This window comes from Dipteris shenzhenensis, chromosome 4 (genome assembly GCF_047967505.1).
Source record: "Dipteris shenzhenensis isolate YYH24624 ecotype China chromosome 4, Dip_SZ_1.0, whole genome shotgun sequence".
Lineage (NCBI taxonomy): Eukaryota > Viridiplantae > Streptophyta > Polypodiopsida > Gleicheniales > Dipteridaceae > Dipteris > Dipteris shenzhenensis.
In genome coordinates, this window is record NC_141599.1 from 22,499,052 (window position 1) to 22,526,699 (window position 27,648).

The following is a 27,648-nucleotide window of genomic DNA, read 5'->3' on the forward strand; positions in this document are numbered from 1 at the left end:
TCATTTTTCAGAAACTACAAATGCATTGGATGAGCCATTGAAATATTGGAGACTGCTTAGAATGGGCTTTGCAGCACCAAAATGGCATAGTCTGTATGTACCAGGGGAAGCAGTTTCAGGGATTTCCCAACTTATTGTTGCATAGCTATAAGGACTCAATTCCGCTGGTCGACCCCACATGAAAAGGACAGATAGATCGTCATCATCATAAGCAGGATTCCAGTTTCCATGTATATCATGCATCTCAACAAGAGAAAAGGTCTTCTCTGTGAACAAATCATTTCGTGGGCATCCAGACCAGAAAGTTGCAGTTACAACATCCCCCACCTTAAAAGAGGTGTTGGAAGGGACATCCTGAATCACATCCCCAAAAGTTACATTGCCTGGTGTATCATCAAACACCACTCCTGGAAGTAATTCAATCTGCTTTTCAAGCAAATTAGGAGGAGATGGACCTCGTTCAACACTTTCTCCTCCTGCCATGGCTATTGCCAGTTTGGTAAACTCTTGAATGTATGCACTCAAAGTATGAGGCCCATAAAGAGTTGAAGCCCCCTGTTATGTGAACATGTCCAATGAATCAACTTATCTTAGTGTGACAAGCATGAGAAATAATGGATGTTTTAAAAACAACAGATCAATGAACACCAGCAATAGAAAGGATTAAGATTCTTCAGTTTAATGACATAATAGCAGTGCTATTATATAATGCATCCTCATTCATAAACAATGCAACTCTGAAGATCCTCTTTTTTTGAAACAATGAAAAGACTTCTATTAATTCTGGAAAATTCCCCAATATTAAATGCTCATGACAGAAATACATTATGCATAGCATGAGAAACAACGTACCCTGAGTGGGGCAACAACCTGCTCATCAAGAAGAGCTAGGTCTACTATGTGGTGAAAAAGACAATTTAGAAAGAAATACCTCGTATCGTTGAGCTTGATACTCTTCAAATGTAGTAACATATTGAGAATAGCTATTCGTAAGTCCTGCAATAACAACAATTGTGTTGTTGAAATCTCCAGTACCTTTTGCCAGTAGAGCTTCCTTTACAGCCTCTCTTAGGCGTCTTCCTGCCATAGTTGTGAGCTCTGTGATGAAAGGCATTTCAATGTCAGACACTCGGGAAAAATAAGTAAAATCAAGGCCAATAAATAGTGAAATAGAGGAGAGATTTGAAAGGCCTGTAGTGGAGGGTCAGGATTTGGTCACAATACAGCCTTTAGCAAGGATTTTACCCATTAAGAAAGAGCACATTTGTAGTGATAGACAACGTAGCTTCTAGAACTACATAGGACCAAGTTGGCAAAGCATTAAAGTCAAGAAACAAGGGGTCCCCAAAACGTAAAATTTATGATGATTTTCTTTAGAATGTGCAAAAAGTCTAGAATCTTACATTCAGAAAATTAGAACTTATAATCTGAAATAAGCAGAAAAAAACAAGAGTATATGCCTAAGATGTTCATGATGAGTGAAGTTAGAAACATAAGATAGATGGATAATAGTGAAAAAGATCTCATCCCTAGCTCTTACACAATGCATATCCAGGACAAAAAAAATTACATCCTAGAGGTAGGTATGCAGGATGGCTCTCAGCCAAAACCACAAGATGCACCATAATGGAGACCGTGCTTAGTCTCATTTCTATTGCAAAGTATGATGATAGAGAGGAGTGAGATCCTGGAGTTGAGAAATGTACTTTACATTCAAAGTACTGACCCAAATAGGCTCTCACGCCTTGTCTTGTGAGATCATTTGGGTTTCTTTTCATGTGCCCAGAAAAGTTAACTTGGCACCATGACACATGGGTGTATTCACTAATACTTTGATATATTGAAACACGTTTCTTGTGATAGCACCACTAACAAGTATATTTAAAAGTAGACATTTTCATGTGGACCAAGTTTGGCTTTGCTCTCCAAGGTAGATTCATGGGTACTAGTCCCTTAATCAGACTTGCTACTCCTCATAGAGTTCCTAGGTATGGAATCCCTATGAGAGAGAGTCAGTCATACTAAAGCACTCACTCACTGGATGCTCCCATCACTATCCCACATGGTTATTCTATACTCTTGTTCTCTAAAATAACCATATTTTCATTCTCTTGCGAAAAAATTCGGATATCTAGCATGCCAATATTTTCATAATATGACGACTGAATATCACTCTCTGCATGGAGAAAGAAAGTAGGTGCTCCTTTTTGTCATTTCATCTTACCTTGCCTACCTAATTTCCATGCTGCACTCATAAAGACAAGGTTTCCTTCAGTTCTCTAGGCAATCCTTCCATATATGAACCTTTTGCGGTTGACACAATTCAAACCTGTGTGACAAAGTTTAAACATTTGTTCTATGTATTCAAATATTATTATGTGCAAAATAAGCAAGAAATATCTTATCAACCAAAAGAGAACCAAATAAAGGTACCTTGTCAAAAAAATGTGTTGGGGGTAAGATAAACACAAAAAGATCCTCAAAGGGTAATGTTGTTGTCCTCTAAGATTTAAGACAGACATAGAGAGGAGGGATGGGACTTTCACCCAGAATTTCCCTGAGAACAAGGATTTTGGGGTTTTTTAAAGGCTAATGAGAGGTACAACCTTATCTGGTTGTTCAATTTGAATGAAAGAAATAATAAGCGGTAACAGCTGTAGGATGTGCTTTTAAATGTTAGGAAATCACTTAACACCAGGTATGGAATATGGAAATGGATAAGGATCAATAAGCTCGAAGACATGTCATAGAAAATTTTAGAAATAATTTCTCCAATTTCACATAATTTGAGAGTTTTCCTTGGAAAATTGATAATAACAATAGCTTCACCTCATATGTCCTCCAAAGAAGAACTCTTTGCTGTGAAATCTGGAGATAGATGCTCTCACAATATCTGAGAGAGGTGTTGAAAAATATTATTGAGTTGAAAATTTTGTTCACATACAAGAGCATATGGGGTCCTCCATGTCCTCCTCTCAAATTTTAGGAAGCATTTGTGACTTGCAGTCATATGTAGAGTAGAGCATCCATCACAATGAATCAGCTCATACTTTGATAATCCATTTCTTAATGCATATTTATTTTCACAAGTTGAACATAGGTGCATCTGCTATAGCTATGAATACAGAGAGGAATAAGCATCTCAGCCCCCATCCTGGAAAAGCTTTCTTTAATTGATGACTTTTCATGTTTACATGGATTGCCTACTCTGTACATGGGATTGATTGACTTTCCTTCATACCAAAACCAAAAGTCAGAAGCCAAAATTCCAAACAATGGAGCACACTTGAGGTAACACATTTTATCAAGAGTCTCTACTATGATGTCTATATCATTATTATAGATGCCATACATAAAAACCCAAAATACCAAACATGCACAAAGACCAGATCCCTTCAATAAGGTTAAACCTTCAAATAATCTTCCCACGATTTACCTATTGACCATGGATCATATGCCACTCACTTTGGAACCGTGTTCATGCTTTAGGTTCCTCTTATATGCCAATCCATCCCTTCAACTCTAAGTTGGATCATTTTCTAGGTCTCCCATTGTCTTGTTTTCATAGAAAGCATATTTCCATTCAAAGTACTAGGCTTGCTGTCTTCCATATTTTCAACTCCTTGCGATACATTAAATTATGGTTGTTAGACCTTGCAAAATGTTCCCAAGAGGCCCACATCTGAGTTCCTCATACCTCTAAGCAAGGTTAATCAAGATGTTCTATTATAAAACTTGGTCTAAGAATCCCTAATGTAAACCTCCTCCAACTAGCCAACTTAGGGGATCCTCTATTATTAGAACTATATGAGATTAATAGTACCACTTTACTAGTAATTGTCACAGGGACGTGAAGTTATGAACCGTGACTAAATTTGGCTTAGGGGACTATCCTAGGGGAAACGACACTTCCTAGAAGTCCCTAGGTGCACACACTAGGCCTACTTGCTAGGGGCAAGACAAGGTTTAGAGGGGTCTTAAAGTTAGGCCCAAGGAAACCAATCTTTCATTGGTTTGTGTGGGTTAGAGCATTAATGAAGAGGCCACGTGGCAGCCCCTCATGCACACCTACCCCCTTCCTCTCCTTCCAAAGCAAAAGGTACATGCTTTTGATGTTGTGGGTGGCTCTCACATTTTCACGCATCCCAAGGTGGTTGTACGGATGATTGCACATACCCTGAGGTCATCCCTCCATATCTCTCTCTAAGAGCGAGGCCACTTGCCCCCTCCAAAGATCTAAAATTCACTGCCCTACCTCTAAGGCTCCAGAATGCACTGAAATCAGATCTGTGGGATTGTGTCCACATGCTAGTGTAGCTACTTGTCACTTTGTCTCTAAGAAGACCTTTTGAGCATCTGTGTAGGCACACTCATTGAGGAGCAGCGTCTGATTCCATCGAGTTGCCTCATCAGAGCTTTGGCTGGTGAATGGAGGGGGCTTTTTGGCACCGCCATTGAGCCTCCATACCTCCAATCTCTAGTTGGGTGGCTTTCAAGGCAGCTCGTGCAGATTTGGCACCTCCGTTTGAAGATCTGCACATTGAATTTTGGTGTAGAGCATTCGTTTGCATGTGGCCAGGAATTGTCTGCTATAGATCCAATTTCTCTACGTTCCGTGTCGCATGTAGCCGTGCTCTAAGGCACATTCTCCAAGGCTTCCATATTGCTGGCTGTACAGGCTGAGCACGATTCCCAAGGTGTCCCGTGGGATTGTACGGACCACTTTTACTGGCTGCATGGAAGAGGAACGCATCCCTAGGTTGTTTGTACGGTTGATTGCATGCTTTTCCCATGGTGTATGGTTCTTCCAATGCTAATGTAAGACTATTTTTCTCTTGCACACATCTCAAGGTGAAGCTGCTACTGTACGGACCAGTGGGCACTAATTTCGAGGTATTCTTATTGGTGTACGACTGATCTACGTCCATTTTGAGGTGTTTTCCTTACTAGTTTCAGTGAATTCATGCACTACGAGGCCTTTCCATGGCTGGTTGTACACTCTCCCTCTCTTGTCGTGACCCTCCTACACTCTCTCTCTCATTCGAGATGTTATCTCTCTTCCTTTCCCTCTCCAAGCCCCCATTTCCTCCTGCTGCCTCTTGCTTGCTGGGATCTGCTGCCCCCAAAGGTGTTTTGGAGCTGGATTGAAGTCATTTTGGAAGCTTGTTGTTGCTCTTTTGCTGTTGAAAGTCTCCTCTTAGCCATTCAAGTTGTGAATTGACACCTAGTCACAGAGGGTGTAACCCGGTTGGGCAAAGGGGCAATGTGTGGATTTTCTTCCTGTATTGTGGTCACTTGTTTAGTTTGAGATCTGTGTTGAAGCTTGATCACCCTGATAGGTTGGTCAGTGGGTTGTGGGATTGCCAGTCTTGGTTGAGGAAGTTGGATGCTTTGTGGAATGCTTAGACACCTTTACAGTTGGTCATGGACAAATGGTGAACACCTTAGCTTTGCCTTGGCACTTGGGTACTAGTGTGTACACTAGGATGGAATGCAGGTTATAGCCAAGGTTTGGCTTGGATGGACAATCTTTGAAACATGCACTCAAGCCAAGGCTAGCAAAGTAGCAGCAATCCCAAAACAAGCCCAAGTAGTGGGTTGGAGTAGAAAGAAAGCAGCAACCATCCACCACTAAGGCCCCTATTTCAAAGGGTATCCTCCAAGAAGGGCTCTTCGAGGAGCTTCCAGATGACTAGGGAGAAAAGGCTCACATCTAGATAGAGTGGGGAACAGGAAGCCACGATGTGGTCAATGAATGGCCTGTGAGCAAAAAAGCAAGGATGGAGAGGCATACTAGATGCGTGAATAGATAGAAAAGGGGCGCCAAGATAGAGCGGGGCACAGGGAGCTACATCATGGTCAATGGATGACCCAAGAGAAAAAAGAGGTATACTAGATGCGTGAATAGATGGAACAGGGGCACCTATGAGGAAAATGGGATGGGGGTAGAGTATTTGCACAGTTGGAAGCTGAGTTAGAGAGGTGGGTGAAGGGAGCTGCAGTTTGAGGTGGGGCAAGAGGGTAGAGAGGAAGAGTCAGGCAAGAGGAGTTATGGAAGAAGCAAGGGAGAAGCTCAAATAGGGAGGAGTGAATTTCCCCTTTTGGATGGCCAGTCATCACGAACCTTCGCATGAATGTCCACTAGAATGGTGATGAAGATGTTCTTGAGGATAAGCACATGGTGCCAACAAAATGGATCAGGCAATACAAGGCAGTGACTTTGACGCCAAATGTTGGATTTGTGGGGAGTCCTAACCATGAAACTCAGTGAAACTTTAGCATTATGAAATCCGAGCCAAAACCTAGATGCTTCCGGATGAAACATTGCGATGAAACACACAAAAACTTTTTAGTGTTTCATGCCACGCAAAACATATTTCAGGGGTACCATGGGCCTTTGGATCTAGGAGCTCTTCAAGACGTGTTGGACAGCCATTGTCTATGATTGCATCTTCCTCTAAATTGGAGATTTAGCATTTTATATTCGGTGTTGGGATTGTCGTCAAGGGCATAGCTTTAGGTCCATGCATGATTAGTGTAGAAGAAGGAAAAGCATGTAATGAAGGAGCCTACTAGTTAAATGCCATGGAATGCGGCACATGGTGTATGGTTGGTTCGGCTTCCAGATCTCAAGAAGCAATTGTACATAAGCATGGTGACCTTGAGGCCAATACGACATGATAGATCATGTTGAGGATAGTGCAGTATGGGGAACATGAGAGGATGGAACCATGACCGAAGTTAATGGTAGCCTACATAATACTTAACCTTGCCCTAGGTGAAGGAAGCAAATAACGAAACTTAATAAGGTTTTGTGCTCACTTGAAAGTACATGATTGGAAATGGAAATGAAATTTGGCATGAAGGAGTGCATTCCTTTATTTGTTCTTTACTAATAGAGGCCTAAATGCACATAAAAATCAAGTTTAAATAATCAAAATAGCATCTAGTTATTCTAGATTAGTTAAATTAAACTAAATTGGGATTTGTAAATGATGAATTTACCTGAAGGAACACATAATATGATCATATTCCCAATCCTTAGAATTTGTAGAGGAAGTATAGCAGGCTGCAATTGGTAGAAATTGTATGATGTTAACTCCAAAACTTTTTCCTTTCTTCAAATCCAAGTTAGCTAGCTCCATTAAAACAACTCTTTGTCCATAAAATATCCACAAATGATGAACAAAAGGGCAATTCACAAAAATAGCAAATGTTAAAGTTGATAACAAGTACAGTAACACAAACAACCCTTTAGTCAACTTTAAGATAAATTTTAGAAAGGAGGATGAGATGATTAAGGAACAGAGGGATTTTCGAGTAAACAATAACGTGTTCTACTTCATGGGCACTCCATAGACCTTCTAAAGTTCTCCCCTTTTCTCCACTTCCAAACAAAATGACATCCGTGATGTAGGCTTGGATTATTTCCTTCAAGCCACCCCCAACACTCTTATTGAAGATGAATCTACAAGCCTAAAAATATTTATCTACATGATCTTGCAAACCCTATTTGGGAAATCGATAAGGAGAATTACCCTCATTGGAACATGAAGTCAAAGTGAGTGTTCTAGGTGTTTTTTAATAGTCTAGTGAGTCCTAGACATGCCACGTGCCATATTGGGAGTTATCCCATATACACTTTGGATTTCTAGAGTCTAGTGTCACACTATATAGTGTTGTACTTGTCTAGTGTCACACTATTTAGTATTGTACTTGTCTAGTGTCACATCAGAGTGGTCTACATCAAGATTTTCTATCATGTGAGTATTTTGGTTATCCTTGCTTTGTACTTTCCATTTCCTTTCGTTCTTCCATTTCTTTTCCATTCCATTCCTCCTATCATGTGCCTTCATGTGGTATTAGAACCATGCTCCTAGACATGTCTCTCCTTCCCCTTCCAAGAGCTTGAGGTGAGGGAGGCCAATGAATTTTCTCTCCCTCCTCCTCCTTGGAAAGCTGCCTCTTCTCTTCTCCTCCACCCGAGCCTCATTATGAAGATCAAGATGCAGACTTGGAGGAGCTGCCCGAGAGGTTCATGGGCTGCTCATCACCATTGACTGCTTGAGATCTCTCAGAAAGCTGATTCTTGCTCATGATCTGTTGGTGCTGTCCATAAGAGCTGAGAGTGGTGCGACGTTCATATTCAAGTCTAGAGGCAGAATTTTAACTTCAAGTCTTCAAAAAAGTTGTAGAGGACTTTGAACTCTATATTTTTGCCTTTTACATTAACTTAATCTGAGTTTTCAATTAAAAGTTTGAAGGCACATGGTGGAGAAGGAGAGAGAGAGGATAGGCTAGGGAGAGAGATATAATGATACTCAAAGAAAGACATAATGAAATGGAAATTATATGACTAAGCAATGAACAAATGAAAGTTCTCACATGTAGACCAAAGAGCTTGTAGCTTGATACTTGATTTATTTGACACTAGACAATTACAACTCTTATATAGAACACACACACACATATGAAAGCCAATGCATATGGAATAACTCCCAGTGTGACACGTGGCATCCATAGGACACACTAGATTGGATTCTTCTTAATGAAATGGTTTTATTTATTTATTTATTTTTTTAAAGAGAGAGAGAGAGAGAGAGAGAGAGAGAGAGAGAGAGAGAGAGAGAGAGAGAGAGAGAGAGAGAGAGAGAGAGAGAGAGAGAGAGAGAGAGAGAGAGAGAGAGAGAGAGAGAGAGTATATTATGATCAGTTATGTTGTTGCCATTACAAGGCTTTGTGGTCATTATATCATGCTCGTAACATTTGACTATAGGAGCACTCTTTCTTGGATGTTTATCATTTCTTAAGTTCCTCCTTGCATCAATGTCTCCAAGATGCACATTCTCTTGGAGACCTTCCTCTGGCCTAGTTAGAAGTCCTTTTACTACTGTTTTTAGTTTTGAGTAGTAGCTGTCTCGTTCTAGTATGGCTACGAATGTATATTTTTTTGAAATGAATACTGCTTCTTACAAAAGAAAATTATGTGTGTGCTTGTATACATATATGTATGTATGTTGCACACACACACACACACATAAGGGGGGCGGGGGGGGGGCTATTGTGTTGGATTTTTCTATTTTATTACTTGATTATTTATGCGGCCTAAAGATGTTCCATCAATCAGCCAATCTAGGGAGAGGTGGTGCTAAGAGAGTCCACCAAAAGAAGAAAATACCATGGTTCCAATCTCTCATGAAATTAGACCTCTTAGCTTCTACCACTCTACAAGGTCCTTGGATCCGAACCCATGTGGCCATAAGAGTCTGGATAACATCTCCCCATATGCTAGAAAATGCACATGATATAATGCCTTTGTTGTGATTTTGTGGTACCTAAAGGATTGATGTCATTTCCCAAAGACCTTATGAGCATTAAGCAGCACTAGTGCCCTATCTTAAAGTTGTGTCCACTATGAGCTGAACTTGGATTGCTTTGATTTTTGTCCAATCTAGAAATTACTTTTGAGGATTTGTCTATGCACCTAGCAGATCTTTAAACCACTCATGGATTATTACTTCACTAGCATGCATACATATCACAACTTTGATAAGTCATAAACTAAAGACCATACAAGAAATCAATCCTTCAATCTAGGCTGAATTGTTTAGAACAAATCAACCATGATTAGGAAATATTTAATCACAATAAGATGATACAGGGGCCGATATATATAACCTTGTTTAGCAAGGTATAAGGAATAATAGTATAGCATTTGACAAGACGGGTTCTTGGTATTTTGTTTGTAATGTTGCAAGGATCATCGCTTTAAGGATTAAGGATGATCAAAGTAGTGGCAACTAAAATTGATCCAATCAAATCCTATATTGCAAAACTTCATAGTTGGGCCATCAATGCGAGGGGCTGATTTGGCTGCTCTTCTTATTGAGAAAGATCGCCAGAACAAAGAATCTTTGATCTCTTGTTCAAATACTAGAAAGGCTCTTGCCTCCACTAGCAAATGGGAACCCAGGCCTCCACTAGCTTTGGAAAGACAAAGCCATTCAAGCCTCTCAAGTGCACCTTTTGAAACAAGCTTGGTCATACGGAGGATAGATGCTACCAAAATCTTGCCAAATAGCAAACTAAGGACCATGCCAGTTGGGTTGCAGCCACCACTAATGACAATGTAGATGATGACCCTCCGACACAAGTTCATGCTCTCACTGCTCTCTCTCTCTCTTTCTCTATCTCTCTCTCTCTCTCTCTCTCTCTCTCTCTCTCGGACGATGGAGATGATGATCCATTTATTTTCTAAGCATGTTGTATTTGGGTACTCTGCCCTAGGGATGTTTCCCAAAAATTAATGCAATAAATCATGTGTGTTGTGTCAATAAAGGTCCTCTGCCTTGGATAGTCATCCTAAAATGACGTATGGGTTTTCAATGGTGTGTGGCTCCATGTCCCTCATTAGTCCATGGAGCCAAGAGGGGGATGTACTTTTCCCTCTTCTAATTTCCCCTTGTCAAATATTATATCTAAACCCCTCTACTCATTCCCCCATCTCTATATACACTTTTTTCCCTCCTTCCCCCTCCTCTCCATTTATAAATATCTTTCCCCCTTTCTACATATTTATTTTCTTTTGTTCTCCTTTCTTTTTTCCTCCCCTTCCTCTATTATTTACCCTTCATTTTCCATTCTATTTCCCCTTATATTTTCCTTCTATTTTCCCTTAAATTTCACCTTCTAGTTTCCCCCCTCTAATTTTCCCTTCTAATCATCCCTTACCCCCCCTACTCACCCCAACCCTATCTTCTTTTCCCTTACGGTCAATGGTAGTTAGTGGTAATATTTGACCTGCAAGATGTACTATGCACTTCTAGTAAGTACATGATGATGTTGTATTGACTTTGGTCTCATGAACCCTGTTTTTATTTTCATGAAAAAGAATTCTATTAAGAATGAAAAAGATGTGGAACAAATGCTCAAGAAAGAGACCATTGGGTCTATTCATAAAAGGCTTGGTAAAGATCCAAGCTAAAGTTGCAGCTGCCACCTCAAACATGTAGTCAACTTCAAAAAGAAGGGATAGCCACTCCCGTTCTTGATGAAGATAGTCATCCTTGTAGAGGCAACCCTAAGAGACCCTACATACTCAGCCAAAAGACCATCAAAGTTTGTACAATGTCTACATAGATACTAGCTAATATGTGAGGTAAGTGGATTTGGAAATGATTATGTGCCTTTATGCATCTAGATCTCCATATATGCCCTTGGAGGAAGGACTACAAGCCTGAATACCATGAATGAAGAAAATTTTCCAAGGCTCATCCCCAGGCATAATTCTTCTAATCGCCAAGCAAGGCCCTGAATTGCAAGTCTGGATCTATGATGTTTAGACCCCCTCTTGTGTGGGAAGGATCAAGGCATCCCAAGCTACTCTAGCAATAGTGTCGGTAGTGCCATCTAGCTTGCTCCATAAAAAATTTATGATAGGTCTTATGAGCTGAGTGATACAATCTCTAGAACTATACCAACAGGAGTACACATACCATGATGTGACCAGCAAAACTTGGTTCACAACCACCACTTTGGATGCAAGGTCTAGTCTAGCTGAACTCCAGAAAAGGAGTTTCCTCCTAATGCTCTTCAACACAGGAGCAAACTACTGCGAAGAAGAGATACCCAAACCGACCTGGCATGCTAGGTATCTGGCTAACACACCCCTCTACATCCATGTGAAATCCAAATCAGCCCCCCAATCTAGAGTGTCATCATCATAGATCCAAAAGCCATTGATGTGAGCACCTACTGCAATACAAAAGCTATCCTGAAGGAAGTGAGAGCCTGAGGAGAGGCCTCCAAGAAGATAGCAGTGTCATCTCCTAACTCGTAACCCACGAGGTCCTCTTCCAGTATGAGTGGAAGTCCGATCCCAAGAATGTCAGCTTGAGACCTGAGGAAAATACTCATAGCCTCAACCATAAAGAGAGAAAGAAAAGGGGCAAGAGGGCATCCCTGACGGACTGATCTGGAAATCTAAGACTTGTCTGCCCTAACCCCTCCTATGAGCACCTTGTTGTGGGCTGACCTGTATAAGGCTGAGACACCTCTAATCCATGCATCATCTGAAAAACCAAAGTGATGAAGGGTTCCCTCCAAGAAGTCCCAATCTACCCTGTCATAGGCTTTTTTTAAGTCCAGGAGTAGAATTGCTAGCTTTTGACGGCTCTGCATGGCCCCCTATAAAGCTACCCAAACGAAGACTACATTATCAAAAATGCTTCTGCCATGAAAAAAACCTGTTTGTGTATCATGAATAAGATTAGGGAGTAAGGGATGCAACCGCAGGAAGATTGTTTCACTAGGATTTTGTAACAAGTGCCTAATAGAGCAATGGGTCTCCATTGCGACACTAACTTTTTGCACCCCCTTTTGGGATTAAATGTATGAGACTCTCCGTAAGTAAGCCAAGCATCTCACCAGAGTCCCAAACGCCCTGCAAAACTGAGGTGATGTGTGATCCCCAATCATATCCCAAAAGGTCAAGAAAAAGGAGGGTGAGTCCATCTAAACGTGGGCATTTACCCTTATGAAGGGCAAGAAGAGAAACCATGAATTCTAGGTTGGTAAAAGGTGCGTAAAGAGAGACTCTCATATCTGTACTCACCAACCTAGAGATACACTACCAAATGACTCTGGCATCATCTATAGCCACACTACCAGGATTTGTTGAAAGAAGGGAGGCATAAAAATCTGCAGCTATGTGCATGATGGCATCTGGATCTAACTGTAAAACTTCATCTGAGTCAATAAGCTGAGAGACGCACTCTCTACTATGTATGGGGCCATGAGTAGAGAAGAACCACTTATTGACTCTACCTCCCATCTGTATCCAAAAGGACTCTCGTGCATGAAAGGAAAACTATGCTCTTTGATCCAACAAAATTTGCTGATGAGCCCTTACTGTAGTAAGACACTCCTGAATCCAAGCATCAAGTGGCCTCTTCTACTCTTCAGGGGAAGAAGCTGAATTGCTGGCAAATACCAATCTCTCGCCTAAGAATCTCACGTCTTCTAGTACTAGCAACTACATGATAAAAGTAGCTAATATCGGAGAGGCTTGTTGCCATATGTGAAGGAGTCCTCCTTTGCATAAAGGGTATCGGGAATTCTAATACTAGTAGACCGTCTTCTCAAATGTGGCTCGGAAACCATCACAACCATTGTAAAGCGATCCGAAGTGGAAACCCTAGGGGCAATGCAAAGTGATCTTTCTCTATCCAAGGCCCAATTATCAACATAAAATCGATCAAAAATCTGTGCATGGATAGGCATCTGCGCCCTCCTGTTTGACCAAGAATACATGAATGAGTGTGACGGAGTGTGAAAAGCATTGTCAAGCTAAACATCTTTGCCACTGAAACTGAAGAGGAAGGCATCCCAAGATGCTCTCTCCAAAGAATGGATGCCGCTCTTTCTACCCCCTTTTATCTGACAGTAACTCTACCATGTTGAAGTCCCCTCCTATGATCTATGAATCTGCAATGGGAGCCTAGGAGAGCAACTCGTTCCAAAACATTACACGATCCTCTTTGTTATTGGGGGCGTAAAGGTTGAGGAGTCTAACCTTGCGACCCCAAATCAAACGAAGAACCCACTAGGCTCCAGGGGGTAAGACCACACCATGTCTAATAGCCAAGGGGAGAAAAGAATCCGCAATTGAAATACAAGTACCTCCCCTAGCAAAGGCAGGTGACCAAAAGGTGTGACCTGAAAGTAGCTTGCCTAACTTTGTACAATCACTAGCATCCAATTTGTGCTCTTGCAAGAGTAAAACATCAATAGAGCCATGTATAACACCTTGGTGAAGCTAATTCCGAATCAACTACTGCTGTTGTCTACGGCCGTGATGAGGGACGCTGCCAAGGCCCTGTATGTTCCAACTAACAATCCTCATCGGTGGGAGGATGTAGAATGGAACATCTTACCCGACCTCGTGGCAGAAACAAACCCCTCAATAGGGGAAAACCTCCTGCTGAAAGAGTGAAGGATGGAACCAAGTGGCAAAAACTCAATAGGAGAAAACACCCTACCACCTGAAGAAGAATATGCCATGTCAATAGGAATCTCAATCACTGCCTCAACAAAAGTAGAGGGCACAAAGTCCTCCTCGGGGGAATCTTCTAGGGTTAAAAAGGAGTTCCTATGAATCAGGCCCAATACAAGGGTGCGGAGGATCCCTTTAGAGAGAAGTGGATCGACGGGGTAGCCAACACCCTTTCCTCTATCCAAGAGAGGAGATGAAGACTAGTCTTGAGAACCCTGTGTCTGAAACTCGAACCCAACAAAGTGTTGCGGGTGCCACTAGAGGATGTGAGGCATTAGAGGTAGGAGAGGCGAAGGTACCGAAGGGGCACCCTGTCAAGGAGGAGCGCTCTCTCATGAAAGAGCAATACCATCACCCTGCTGAGGTCGGGGAGAAAGTGTAGGAGCTGTCCAACCCCCTATCGAGGTCAAAGGGGAGCTACTGCACGAGAAGGCTTTTTGGGCCTTTTCTTCTTCCTAGGGCAATCCCTAGCGAAATGCCAAAGGATCCAGATCCTGCACTGGTCCTGTCTTCCTGCAACCTCCACTCTCTACCAAAACAAAGATCCATCTGGGCACTGAAGCAAGATATGATCATCCGAAATGTTAGGGTCCTCTGTAAGGATACTAACTCTAGGGACCTCATCAGACCTGGTTGCCTCTGCAACTATCAAGGGCAACCCAAGGAGGAGGGGGATCTCAATGACCATAACGATGTGCTCCCTAGTCACATGAAGAAGGTGATGGTAGACTTGGGGGAGCCCAAGAAACTTAATAAAGAGCAAAAATGCCTCCTTATCCTCCTCCACAGGGTCAAAGCCTAGAGAGAAGGCAACAAAGACAGTCTTCCTATGTCCAAGGTATAGAAATTGGGTTTAGAACATGGTTGGAGAGTAAAAAATTGAAGAGACATAGAAGCTAGCTAAAAACGGAATTGAAATATGGAAAGCATAATGAAAGGCAGAATGGAAAGGAAAGAAAGTACAAGTGCAAGGCAATAACCAAAATACTCACAATGTATTGATAGCTTGATGTTGACTGTAGTGATAGACAATAGACAAGTACACTATATAGTGTGACACTAGACTCTAGAAAAGTCACAATGTCTATGGGATATCTCCCAATATGACATGTGGCATCTCTAGGACTCACTAGACTATAAAACACCACATAGACCACCTAGAACACACATTTTTGACTCACTTTGGCTTCATATTCCAACAAAAACAACATGTAAAAAACCTTGGCCCAAAAGGTAAACATCTTTAAATCGGGGGGTGAGGTCTGGTGGAAGCGCTGCAAGCATCCTATCTCTAGCTTGAGACCTAGAAGGTGAGACACATAGATGCGTGCGATCAAAGTGGTCGAGCATTCAAGCTCTACATCCTTCTTGAGTTTGGCTATGAGTATTGCTTCAATGGCTGCTGGCATAGTTGGTGGAAAGAAGCCCCATTGGAGCTGGTTCATGGCTGCTACATGGAGTTGATTTGTGGCTTTTGCTGTGGAGCTGAGTCGTGGCTGTTGTGTGGAGAGGCCACATTGGAAGCTCACTCGTGATTGCTGCTATGGAGACTTGGTCACATTCGTGGAGCTACAAGTGTTGTTTGGGGGATGTTTCTAGCCTTTTTGTGGCAATTCTGATATGCAGAAGCTCAGACTACTGTACTTCATGGAGCTGGTCGTCAATTTTGCTGCTACTTGCTGATTTGGTGGGGACAGCAATTCAGATATTTCCATTAAGCATTTAGGTCTATAATATTTCGCTTCTTTCTTGTTTCACCTTTGCTGAACATGGAGTCTTCTAGGTTGGCTATTATTATTGAGGAATTCGTCGGCAAGAACTTCCTGGTGTGTGAAGTTCGTCTTAATTTGAAACTAACTTGTGTAGAGTTGATATACATTTCTTCCTTCTCCATCTACGACTTTCTCTACCTCCCTCCTCACCCGTTTCCTCTCTCGCTACCCTCCTACCCGTCCTCACCGCCTGACTCTCTAGCCTTCAACTAACTTGCTTTCCTCCCCTGCTCTCAGCCCCTTCGCTCTACTAGCCCTCTCCCTCTTCTCTCAACCCCTCCCTCTCCCTCTTAGCGCCCTCCCTCCTCAGCCCTACCCTCTCCATTTTCAGCAATGGATGGATCATAGCTTTCTTCAAATCAGCTCTCCAGCCTTGACTGGCGAATGGCCTGCCATCCATTCAATTGTCGACCACTTCCACTAGCCACAAGAACGTGCATTTTTTTAAAAAGTTGTTGCAGCTTAAAAAGAATGTGGAGTTTGAGAGCTCCACCACTCTCTTTGCACACATTCATAGGTCCCACCCTTCCTAATTACATGCTAGGGACTTAATGCTTGCACATCCCTCCTCACCTTTCTAATGTCTGACTTTTAGGTGGCTTTTGAATCTCTTGAAGCCATGAGCACAGTGCTCATGGCTAGCCCCTTGGCACTTGGCCCTAGAAAGATCTTTTTCAATCCCTTCTCTTTAGTGTTTGATGTTGTAGAGGAGGATAGGTAGGTGACTTCATTGTTTATCAAATTTCCAGGTCTGCCTCAGGCTTACTATCGACTCCTCACCATGATTGGAGATTTCTTTGGACTGGTCACAGAGATCCCCACTTTTCCCTGATTTACTATCTTTTGGAGTAGAGGTGACTAAATTGGATGGGGTTCTTAGAGTTAGGGTCATCATGACCGACCCTAATATTTTCGATGACCATATATACTTTTAGATGTCATAGTAGCTAGTCCCTGCTATGCGTGATGAAGTTTATGGTTTTCAATCTTATGAGTGACTCTCATGAGATTGAAACTGCACTATGTTGTGTTTTTAGAGGATGAGTTTGGGAATGTTCTAGGTATATAGTTGCTTTTCAGCCTGTCAAGGTTATAGGACATGTGAAGTAATTCCTTTTGTCTTTAGGATGGTACCTAGACCCTAACTGCGCTCGCATTCTCTTGGGTTCATGGAGGATTTGGCTCTATATTGGCTAGTATATGGATGAATATTGTACACACCATGATGACCGTGCAGGGGGGTTGAGCTAGCATTTTTAGCCTCAATTGTGTGCCTTGCATGATGTAGTTCTACCATGACCCTTGCTCTTGATGTTTGTTTCATACTTAATAGAAGTTGTTTACTTGAAAAAAATAAAACCAGTTTTGTCCTTTCTTACACTCCTTCCTCATATGACACCTTGTATACTAGGATTTTGGATAGGGGGAAGGTGAATGTGTTGGGAAATGAAGTCAATTTGAGTGACTTTTAGTGTGTTCTAGAGTAGTACTATACTACTTTATATCCTAGAGTGCCATGTGTCACTATGGGACTTATCCCATATACATTTGACACTTGGAGTGTGTGTGCCTATCCTATAAAGCATTGCACTTTCATTGTTGTAATCATCAAGCCTTATGCCTTTCTTGATCATGTAAGTACTTTGCTTGGTTGTATATTTCTTTCTCGCATTATTCCATTTCCTTTATGCTTTTGTAGTCTTGCTTTTCTATTCCATGCCTTGCATCTTCATATGGTATCAGAGCTAGACTATCTTCCAAGAGGTTGAGGTAAGAGATTGAGGACATTGAAGACTCTCTCCCTCATTCCCCTTGGAGGAATGACTTCTCCAATTCCATCTTGAGCTCTACTCCCTCCACCTTGAGTCTCACCAATAGGCAATTCAACTCAAGGCTCGTGGTAACTCCAATTGTGTGAGGCAGCTCAGCTTCATTTGTGGCAGCCCCATGCTTTGCTCCTAGGTGCCATTCTCTTGGCCTAGTGTCCACCTCGTAGCAAGCAACAAGCATGTCATTCTGTCCGCTTCTCTATTTGTACCAGTCGTATGAACATCTGTACAACAGTATGGAATGTTGTGCCGTACAGTCTGCGTCGTGTACTCTCTGCCCGTATAGCTTGCGCGCTCCTCTTCTCTACTCGCTATTGTTCTGCCTGCCATTCCTTCCTCTCCTACATCTCCATTGTACCCGCCATTTTTTCCTTGCCCGCCATTTCTCCCATTTCTTCCTTTGACCACCATTCTTCCTCAGCCCTCCATTTCTCCCTCAGCTTGCCTATGCCCTTCATTCTATCCATCACTCTTCTAGCTACCAACTTTATGGGTTTGCTTTCCACAAACTCTCTTCTTGTGGACAAATTCAAGGGGGACGGATTCCCTACATGGCAAACAAAAGTGGAACGCCTTCTCATGAAGGAGAATGTTTGGGATGCCATCGAAGATCATGAAGCACTTGAGGCATCAACGGAGCCTCAAACACGAAAGATTTGGAAGCAACACAATTCGAGGGCCATCGCAATCATCGAGCTTTGCCTAGATGATTCATTGATTCATCACATCGACTTCAAATCCAAGGCAAAGGAGATTTGGGCACGCCTTGAGATTATATTTGGTAACAAGATCACCAACTCCAAGGTATTTCTAAAAATGTAATTTTATAAGCTGAAAATGGAAGAGTTTGATACTTTGAGTGCACATATAGCAAAAATTCAATCTTTAGTTCAACAACTCTCCAATTTGAAGTGTTGCCCGGATGACGAGGATAAAATGGCTATCCTGATGACAAGTATGGAAGGAATTCTCGCTTTGAGAATGCTCTTCAAGTGCTTTGCATTGCATCGACTACATTCGAAGATATGGTGTCTCTTTTGCTTGAAAAGGATCGCCGCAACAAAGAATCTCCATCCTATTCAGCAGATACTACACAGGCTCTTGCCTCCACCAACAAATGGAGACCTAGGCCATCGACTCCACCAGCACGAGGAAAGACATTCAAGCCATTCAAGTGCAGTTACTGCACAAGCGCTCGGTCATACGGAGGATAGGTGTTACCAGAAGCTTGCTGAACAACAATCGAAGGATTATGTTATTTGGGTGGCATTTGCCACTAGTGATGATGCAGACAAAGATGACTCGCCGACATGGGATCATGCTCTTATAGTTTGTCTCCTGCATCTAGAGGATGATGGAGATCATGATTTTGCTTTCTAAAGCATAATATATTTAGATACTCTGCCCTGGGGGGGTTTCCAAAAAATGAATGCAATAAATCATGTGTGTTGAGTCAATAAAGGTCCTCTGCCTTTGATAGTTCTCCTAAAATGATGTATTTATTTTATATTTTTTGGTGTGTGGCTCCATGTTCCTCATTAGTCTTTGGAGCCAGGTGGGGATGTACTATGGAAGCCATGTGTTTTTTGGCTTTGATAGGTCTATTTGTTGGTGCATTGGTCACCTAGACCTCTGAGTTGATCATGCATCCATGCATGATGAGCCTCTGAGCCATGCTAGATGAAATTTCTATGTTATGCTCACTAGCCTCTGAGCCATGCTCACTTGCCTCTGAGATTGTATGGGAGCCATGTCTAGTTCTAGACCGACATGCACAGTTTTTATGACCATCATTGTCATGTTCTGTTCTTAGTTCCATTCCAATAGTCCCTCATCTTTCCTCCATGGGGGGGGGGGGGGGGGTGTTAGGAAATGGAGTCAATTTGAGTGACTTTTAGTGTGTTCTAGAGTAGTACTATACTACTTTATATCCTAGAGTGCCATGTGTTACTATGGGACCTATCCCATATACATTTGACACTTAGAGTGTGTGTGCCTATCCTATAAAGGCATTGTACTTTCATTGTTATAATCATCAAGCCTTATGCCTTTCTTGATCATGTAAGTACTTTGCTTGGCTGTATATTTCTTTCTCGCATTGTTTCATTTCCTTTCCAGTCTATTCCTTGCCTTGCATCTTCAGAATGTTGGAAAGGCTATGCAACTATTCAAGAATAATTGATCTCAATATGATGTCACAATCATTAGTGAATTGTGATGGTTAGAGTGATACCAAGAGTAGGTCTATTCTAGGTACGTTTGCGTATTCTAGGGGCAAGTCTCATTTTTTGGATAACCTTTGATAGCACCAAAATTGGGGACATTAAAAATTAGTTGGAAAATTTGTGGAGTGTATGCATTGAAGATGTACAGGATGGAAATGTGACAAAGGTTTGTTGATTCTTGTGATCCCACAAACAAGGCTCCAAAAAACAAGTTGGTTGAGGAAAGATACATTCATATTTATTTTCTTACTTGCATGGTCCATTGTTTCAATAACTTGCTTAAGGATATGGGCAAATATCTCTTGGGCATAGCCTATCATTGATAGTGGCAAGGAATTGGTGAAGATGAATTTTATCAGCCACTATCTTTACATTCTTTTTTTTTTTTGGGGGGGGGGGGGGGGATAAAATGCGGGTTTATATTATAAAGTCCAAAAGATAGACAATCTTTTTTACATCAAAATGTTCCTACTGGGGCGGAGTGTACTGAGATCTAAGACTTTTAACCATCAATGGCCGAGCTGATCTAGGCAGCCTGGCAGGTAATTCAATTAGTTTCATCCTTCGGTGCAATGTGGGTGACAACTTTGATAACAACTGTGCCTGGGATATGTAGCTAAGGGCACGGGTGCCTGCGCTTCTAACTATCTCTACATTGTTGCTATCTTTCACACCTATAATATAAAGAACTTGTTGAAGTACTCTGCTATCATGGTGTAGCACCTTGATTAGGTAAAGGATACCTTGAGACAACTTGTGGCATCTAATGATTGTTATCTGAGTCTTGCAGGGCTTCATGTTTGTCAGATGGCATTTCGGGAGATAAGCACCACATCTTACAAATCAGTAATAACTATAGTGGTCAAGTTGATGAGGCTTTTTGATGGTGACGATTGGAAAGGTTTATCAGGGGATGGATAAAAAGATTAAGATTATCAATTGCTTGTTTTCGGAATCCTCTTCTTAAGACATGGCAATGCCATGTTTGAATTCTTACCACTCAGCGAAGCGTGCACATGCATATGTTTTAGACCCTAAGTTTCAAGGGTGTGTCCATGAATAGGACCTTGAGGTGGTATGAAGATGGGAGGTTACATTGAATTGTTCCATTTATGATCAGATCAATACTAGTGGTGAAGGAATACTTGCCTTTTTACAGGAAAAAGTATGGTCTACTTGGGTATGATGATACATAGAAGACAGATTCAAAGTGGGATCCACCTTGTGGTGGTGGATTATGGGGCAGACTTGCGGTTGCCATTCGAATTTTGAGCAAAGGCGCTAGTTTCTCTCCTTGTGAGAATTGTGAAGCAGCTTGATCACCTTCCAAGAAAGAGGAGAAACAAGTTTGGTGTGCAGAAGATCAATGACATAGAGGAATAGGTCTGATTTGATAGGACAATAAGTACTGTACTAGATAGTCTACGCTTGTACTTTTAGATTGTGGTTGAATGCAAGTATATTTTTCTCTTGGTCTTAAACTTGTACGCTGTTTTGCATTCCTTTCTTGCCCAACCATTGGTATCAGAGCCATTGCCCCATCATCAAGTCTCACCATGCCTGGCCCACTTTGTTGGCACTACTTGCTCAGCCTCAAGGGAATCTTTGTGGGCATTCATGGGAAGATTTGTGACTATTGTTGCCTCATATTTTGTGGTAATTTCGTGGCTGGGTTACTATGTCAGAATCATGCACCCAAGCTGCCTCAGTTTGACGTCAAAGTAGCAAGAAAAATTGTCACTTTTGTGCTGTGCCTCGGCTCATGCTTGAGTGTGTGCCTTTGTTTGTGTACATCAACTGATTCAGCTCAGCATTGCTGACACTCAATGAGAATTCGTGAGCAGATTTGGGTACATTTGATATGCACACAGGCTGCAATCTTGTGGCCAGTCTTGTTCAAATTTCGGTTGGGAATTTTGCATCCCAGAAGCAAGAATTGCTTGCCATTCCCACATTTGTGGATAGTCTTGGCAGTTATTATAGAGTTGAAATGGTCTTAAAAAATACCTTCTAAGTGTGGCATTTTCAAAAATGGCCAAAGAACCAAAATCACTTTCAGCTTTGTCACTTGAACACCTGGATGGTACAAATTACTCCATCTTGAGTTGCAAAAGGCCTTTGGGATGCAGTCTCCAGGTGATGAGACTAAGCCAATTGCATTGGCTCCTGCAACTCCAGTCCATGTGGTGCTCTGCAAGCACCTGTCCAAACCACAAAAGAGCAGAAAAGATGGGGTCGGAGGGATGCCATTCCTACATCTGTCATTGCCACGTCAATTAAACAGACAGTTATCACACATAGGTAAATACATGTTAGCCAAGAATGCATGGGATGTTTTAGCAACAATGTGTCAAGTTAAAAATGCTGCCAGAGCGCTTGCACTGAAAAATCAGTCAAATATGCAAGAAGGTGATTCAATGACTGAGCACATCACCAAGCTCAAGGACATCAGATATCGATTATTAAACATAGATGAGGTTTTCTTTGATGAGCACTTGTTCAGTGTCAAACTGAACTTATTATCCCCTTCATATTTTCCTTTTGTCAGCTCATTGAGTATCTCCCTCACTGGGGGTTGGATGGCTTTTAAGAAGTTGTTTGGCCTGTTCTTGCAAGAAGAATAGATCAGAAATAATTTTTTCAGAAAATGCACCCAAGCGCACACACTTTGACGTTATACTTCACTCATTCTGGATCGTGCGCAATCTTCTCTGCTACATGTGATAGTAGAGTTTGGATGTCCCAAATCACTCCAACGTGGGGAACCGGGTTGGGGTTTGGGAAGACACTCGTGAGTGAGGGTGTGGGCATTTCATTTAGAATCTGTTTGAAAAAAAGAACCTGTTTGAAAAAAAGAACCAAATATGGCTAAGGAGAAAAAGAAAAAAGAGGAAAAGGATAAGAAGAAGAAGAGAGAATGAAAAGCAGACAAAACAGTAGCCAAGGCTGGTACAGAAGGAAGCCCATCCAAAAGCCAAATGGAGTAGGAGCTGGGGCATTTATAGCCCTCAGATATGGTCTTCCAGATTGCTGGTTGTCCAGGACAGACTGCCAGGTCGGCAGAGGGTCAGTTCAGGTCAGCCACACAGGGCTGGTTGGCCAGCTAATTGGGGGGACAGACTAAGGTCCTCTCCCCCTATATAAAGCTTTGTGGGAGGCTGGAAAAGGCATTCACCAGTGGCCTACTGAAGCTCGCACGAGCACGCAGACCAGAGGGAGTGCAGGGAGAGAATTGGAGCAGATCTTGATGCTACCACTGAGCTTCGAACGCAGCAAGTTGGCTGCATGTGATGGGCTCTGAGGGTGCATGGTTTTGGCCCATTTCTTGGTAAATCAAAGGCAAAGGTAAAGGCAGTGCCTTAGCACATGTGTATAGTAGCAAAGATGCCACGGCTGATTGTAGGAGAAATCATAGTCAAAGAGCGTGTTCTAGTGTGTACTAGAAACTACTTTTATGAGTCTTTGTGTGAGAGAGTGCCATGTGGCATATTGGGAGCTATCCCATATACATATGGTACTTGAGTGTGTGTCCACTCTATATGAGTGTTGTACCTTCTCTTGTCACATCAATCAACTTAGTGGAGCTTTTGGTCATGTTAGTGATTTCAATTTTGGTTCTTGCCTTTCCTCCATTTCATTTCATTTCCAGGTCAAGTTATGCTTCCTTCCTTCTAGCTCCCTTGTCTCCTTTCCTCCTCCTTCCAGTCCTTCATGTGGTATCAGAGCCATGTCCCCTTCTTACCTTTCCTTTCCTTGGGCAGACCTTAGGAGTGAGGTAGCCCAGAAATGGAAGCTATCTTCTCCCAAAGGGAAGCCCTTCCCTCTCTTCCCTTAGCCTCTCCATGTGCTGCTGATTCATGGAGCTGCTGTTCACGGAGCTGATACCTTGGAAATCCCGCCTCCCCTTCTGCTCCACTTCTACTGCTGGTCGCCACCATCAGCCTCTCCTTCTACCCGCTACATGCTGCCTCTCTTCTGCCCACTACCCGCTACCTCTTCTACTATCGTGCTGCCTGCTATCTCCTCTTGGTGCTTCCTTCTCTTTGGAGCTGCCACCATGACTTCTCTTTCCAATACGTCTCTCAATGTTGAGAAGTTCACGGGGGGTAAAGGATTTCCCACTCGGCAAACTAAAGTGCAGCTGCTCATGATGAAAAAAATGTATGGGATGTCATTGCGAATGAGGACTACGCTACAACAACGGATCCTCTACAACTCAAGATATGGAAGCAAGACAACTCAAGAGCCATTGCTCTTATTGGAATTTGCCTCGCCAACACTTTGATTCATCACATCAACTTCAAATCGATGGCCAAGGAGATTTGGGAGCGTCTTGAGAATCCGTTTGGTAACAACATCACAAACTCCAAGGTTTTCTTGAAGCTGCAATTTTTTAAGTTAAAAATGGAGAATAATGATGTTTTAAGTGCACACTTGGAAAAAATGCAATCTCTTGTTCAACAACTTTCCAGCCTGAAGTGTCCACCTGACGACGAGGACAAAATGGTTGTCCTCATGAAGAGTATGGAAGGAGTCTCTCATTTTGAGAACACTCTTGAAATACTTAGGCTTGCCTCGACAACCTTTGATGATATGATAACTCCTCTTCTCGAAAAAGACCGCCGGAACAAAGAATCTCCACTCTTTACAGCATTGAAGAGGCTCTTGCCTCCACCAGCAAATGGAAAATCCATAAGAACATCACTAACATCATGCCAACTTAGTTGCAACAGAGGAGATCCCAGAGGAGATTCCAGACCTTGACTACACACTCACTGCCCATGTCTCCTTCATTGAGGATGACAACCCATACGTATTTTGATTTCTCTTAAGTGAGTCGATAAAGGTCCTCTGCCTTGAGTAGTCCCTCTAAAATTATGTATGCTTTTGTGGCTTTGGAGTAAAGAAGGGTACTCTGAACCTTCCCACAAATTGCAATTCTACCATGACCACTTCCTACAGCTCACGCCTGATAGATTCCCTCAAAGATAGGGGCTACATTCAAGGGGGCTACATTCAAGGGCATCTATCACATGCCATGAGGATTGCAATTGGTCGTATATGGGTTTGATCAACTCTATGAGTGAAGGCTGGCCTATACAGCTCACCACACTTGCAGGAGTCCCATAACATTTGTCAGCTTTGTGATATGGGTGAGACGAAGATGGAGGAGCACGTGCTCCATATATGGCCTCAACCATTTCTTGAGCGAGATGCAGCACCACAGATATCACATAATTCAACTTAGAGACGGCAGTCCAAACACAACCTCAATGGAGCTGTCACAAAGGGCCATCACAGAAGAGATAGGGGCTGGACCACTCAAACATCTGGCTGACAATCTCATCTCCACACTAGGCAAACTACTCTTCATATCTACACACACACACACACACACACACACACACACACACACAGCGCACAAGAGAAACAGAAGTACTGCAAAAATAAAATTCAATCACAAGGAAGACAAGGTATCCTTACAGTCCAGGCATATGGCTCAGACATTTCCCCAGTGTCAATAAGTATTGGCTTTGGCTTTTGGCAGTCAACTTGACTTTGCGTCGGCTGCTTTAACGAGGAGCCAACGAAATTCCAAAATGGATTCCCCTGCATTTACGTACTATATTAGATTTACAGTAAAGGTGTTCCAATCACACCCATGATGATGAACATAGTCCAATGGCAGCTAAAAAATGCTCAACTAACTTGGTCATCGCCCTGAACAAAGTCAAACGCTCCGGGACCGTCTGTTGTTCCTGCAGCAAAACTGAACCCCAGTGCAGCAGGACAGGTCGTGACATTCCTTTTACCACGACCTTCTGATGATGTAGAAGGCAGAGTTACCTGAATCTTTGAGAAGTCTACATATGTATGCAGGTAATCTATCTTTCCAGCAAGTTTCTCTGATGCCTTTTCAAACAAATCAGCTGCCTTCCTAAACTGACGATTACCAATAATCTTTGTGCTTGTAAAATGATCAGGAAAACTGCAATTCAGTTCATTTTCCAAGTCAGCATGCTAGTATTGCAATGCATCTCTGTGAAAAGTAATCATGTATGGTTAAATTCTCAGGCAATTGAGGCTTACGCAGGACCCCGGCCAATACAAAGCTCATTTTTTCCATTGCATGTACTGTGATTAAAATCGCATGGTAAGCCTGTGTCAATGCAAACTGCTCCCAAGACGTTTGGGCTTGTGTCACCTACGTTTGACTGGCAAAAGGCAGCAACAAATGGTTGCTTGACAGCATTTGCACCTGCTGTTCGAACACGATAAATTGCACTAGAAAGCTTTGTGTTGAGGTTTCCGCCATCACTTTTGTCTTTTAAGACTTTTTCATCTGTGTAACATGTTAAAAACAGAAGAACGTGATCATTCAATAGCTGCAGATAGAGATAGATCATTTGTGATGACACATCATCAGTATGGACCACGAAAGAGCATCATGGTCTGCAGGTACAAACCTGGCTTGTGATTGTACCAATCCTCCATAAGTCGGGCAGCAGCACCTTTGTTGTCACCACTAATCAGCTTATTGGTGTTATTCATGGATGTTCCATGTGTGGCAAACCAGCTAAAAACCCCAACTGGGCCCCACACATCATCAACAAATTTGAGTATGGTCATATCCTTATCAGTATCATATTGATAGCGTGCTCGTTCTTCTGATGGATTGTTAAGATAGGCACTTGGGCTACGATTTATGTTTGCGTCCAGCAGCTCACCTGAATTTTAAAATCCATTCATTGGCCAAAGAAAGTCTATCCTATTAGCAACTTGACACCAGAAACCTGTACAGTAGTACTGTAACATGCACTGGAGTGGGGTATATCATCTTTAAAAATATCTGCATTTTTGAAGAACAAACAAGATAAGCTCACCTGTATTCAATAGAACAGATCCAGGCCTCACATTACTATGAGCTTGAATGATGCTTTTTGTGATTCCCTCCACAAGTGCATCAAATGACTGAGGAACAAAACCCAATGAGGTGATAATGTACAAGACATATTGCAAGTATCCCCCAGGTCCCGAATGTGTATGAGTCCCACTTATGGCCACATTGCTTTCTGAATATAAATTACCATACCTGCTGGCAAACCAAGTATCTTCTAAGGTCAATGTATCATTTTCAGCGATCGTAGAACGTCATCGTGGTTCTTTGCTTAGAAAGGAGACGAGAAATAGTGTCTTTGATCTCATGTGCTAAAAAAATAAAGGCAACGAGCCACTGAAAAACCGTGTGGCCGAAATTTAGGATAGGTTAACGATTAGCTGACGTGTCTCTGATAATTAACATGATGTGGTTAAGGTAAGGCAATCTAGGATGTACAAGACATGGGCAAGCCGCTAAATTTCCACAGCCCACGTATACACCTTACAACTAACCAAGCATCTTAATTTATTTTAAAGAAGACTGGAACGCACCTTTGCTTCAAGCGATCTAATACTTGTAGCGTGACGATGTCTGATGCCATGCATGCATCTAAATTCACAAACGCAAAGCGTTTGCTGCTGTTCTTGGGATCTGCAACAATAAACGTCCGTGCCCGAAGCCTAAAATGAATGCCCGCCGCATTTTGCGTGGGGTTAGCATACCCCATCATATTCACATCAGCAGCTGGTCCAGTGATATCGTAGCTGCCCAAACCGACCAAATATTCATCAGCTACGGCCTTGTTTTGTGCGAGAGAGAATATTACGGCAACGAAAAGCAGGAGGGGAAACATGGGCGGTGCTGCTTTGGGGAAGGACCGAGGAACCAT

General features: G+C 42.3%; 1 protein-coding gene across 1 annotated transcript; it reads right to left on the reverse strand.

Moving 5' to 3' along the window:
- LOC147902605 (neutral ceramidase-like) lies at nucleotides 1-27,648 on the reverse strand. Its single transcript, XM_087373898.1, has 9 exons — nucleotides 27,311-27,648; nucleotides 26,764-26,972; nucleotides 26,347-26,607; nucleotides 25,970-26,222; nucleotides 25,589-25,868; nucleotides 25,364-25,489; nucleotides 7,006-7,069; nucleotides 932-1,098; nucleotides 1-555 (listed from the first exon to the last, which is right to left on the reverse strand). The coding sequence occupies exons 1-9, from the start codon at nucleotides 27,646-27,648 to the stop codon at nucleotides 1-3; spliced, it is 2,253 nt and encodes a 750-aa protein (XP_087230024.1).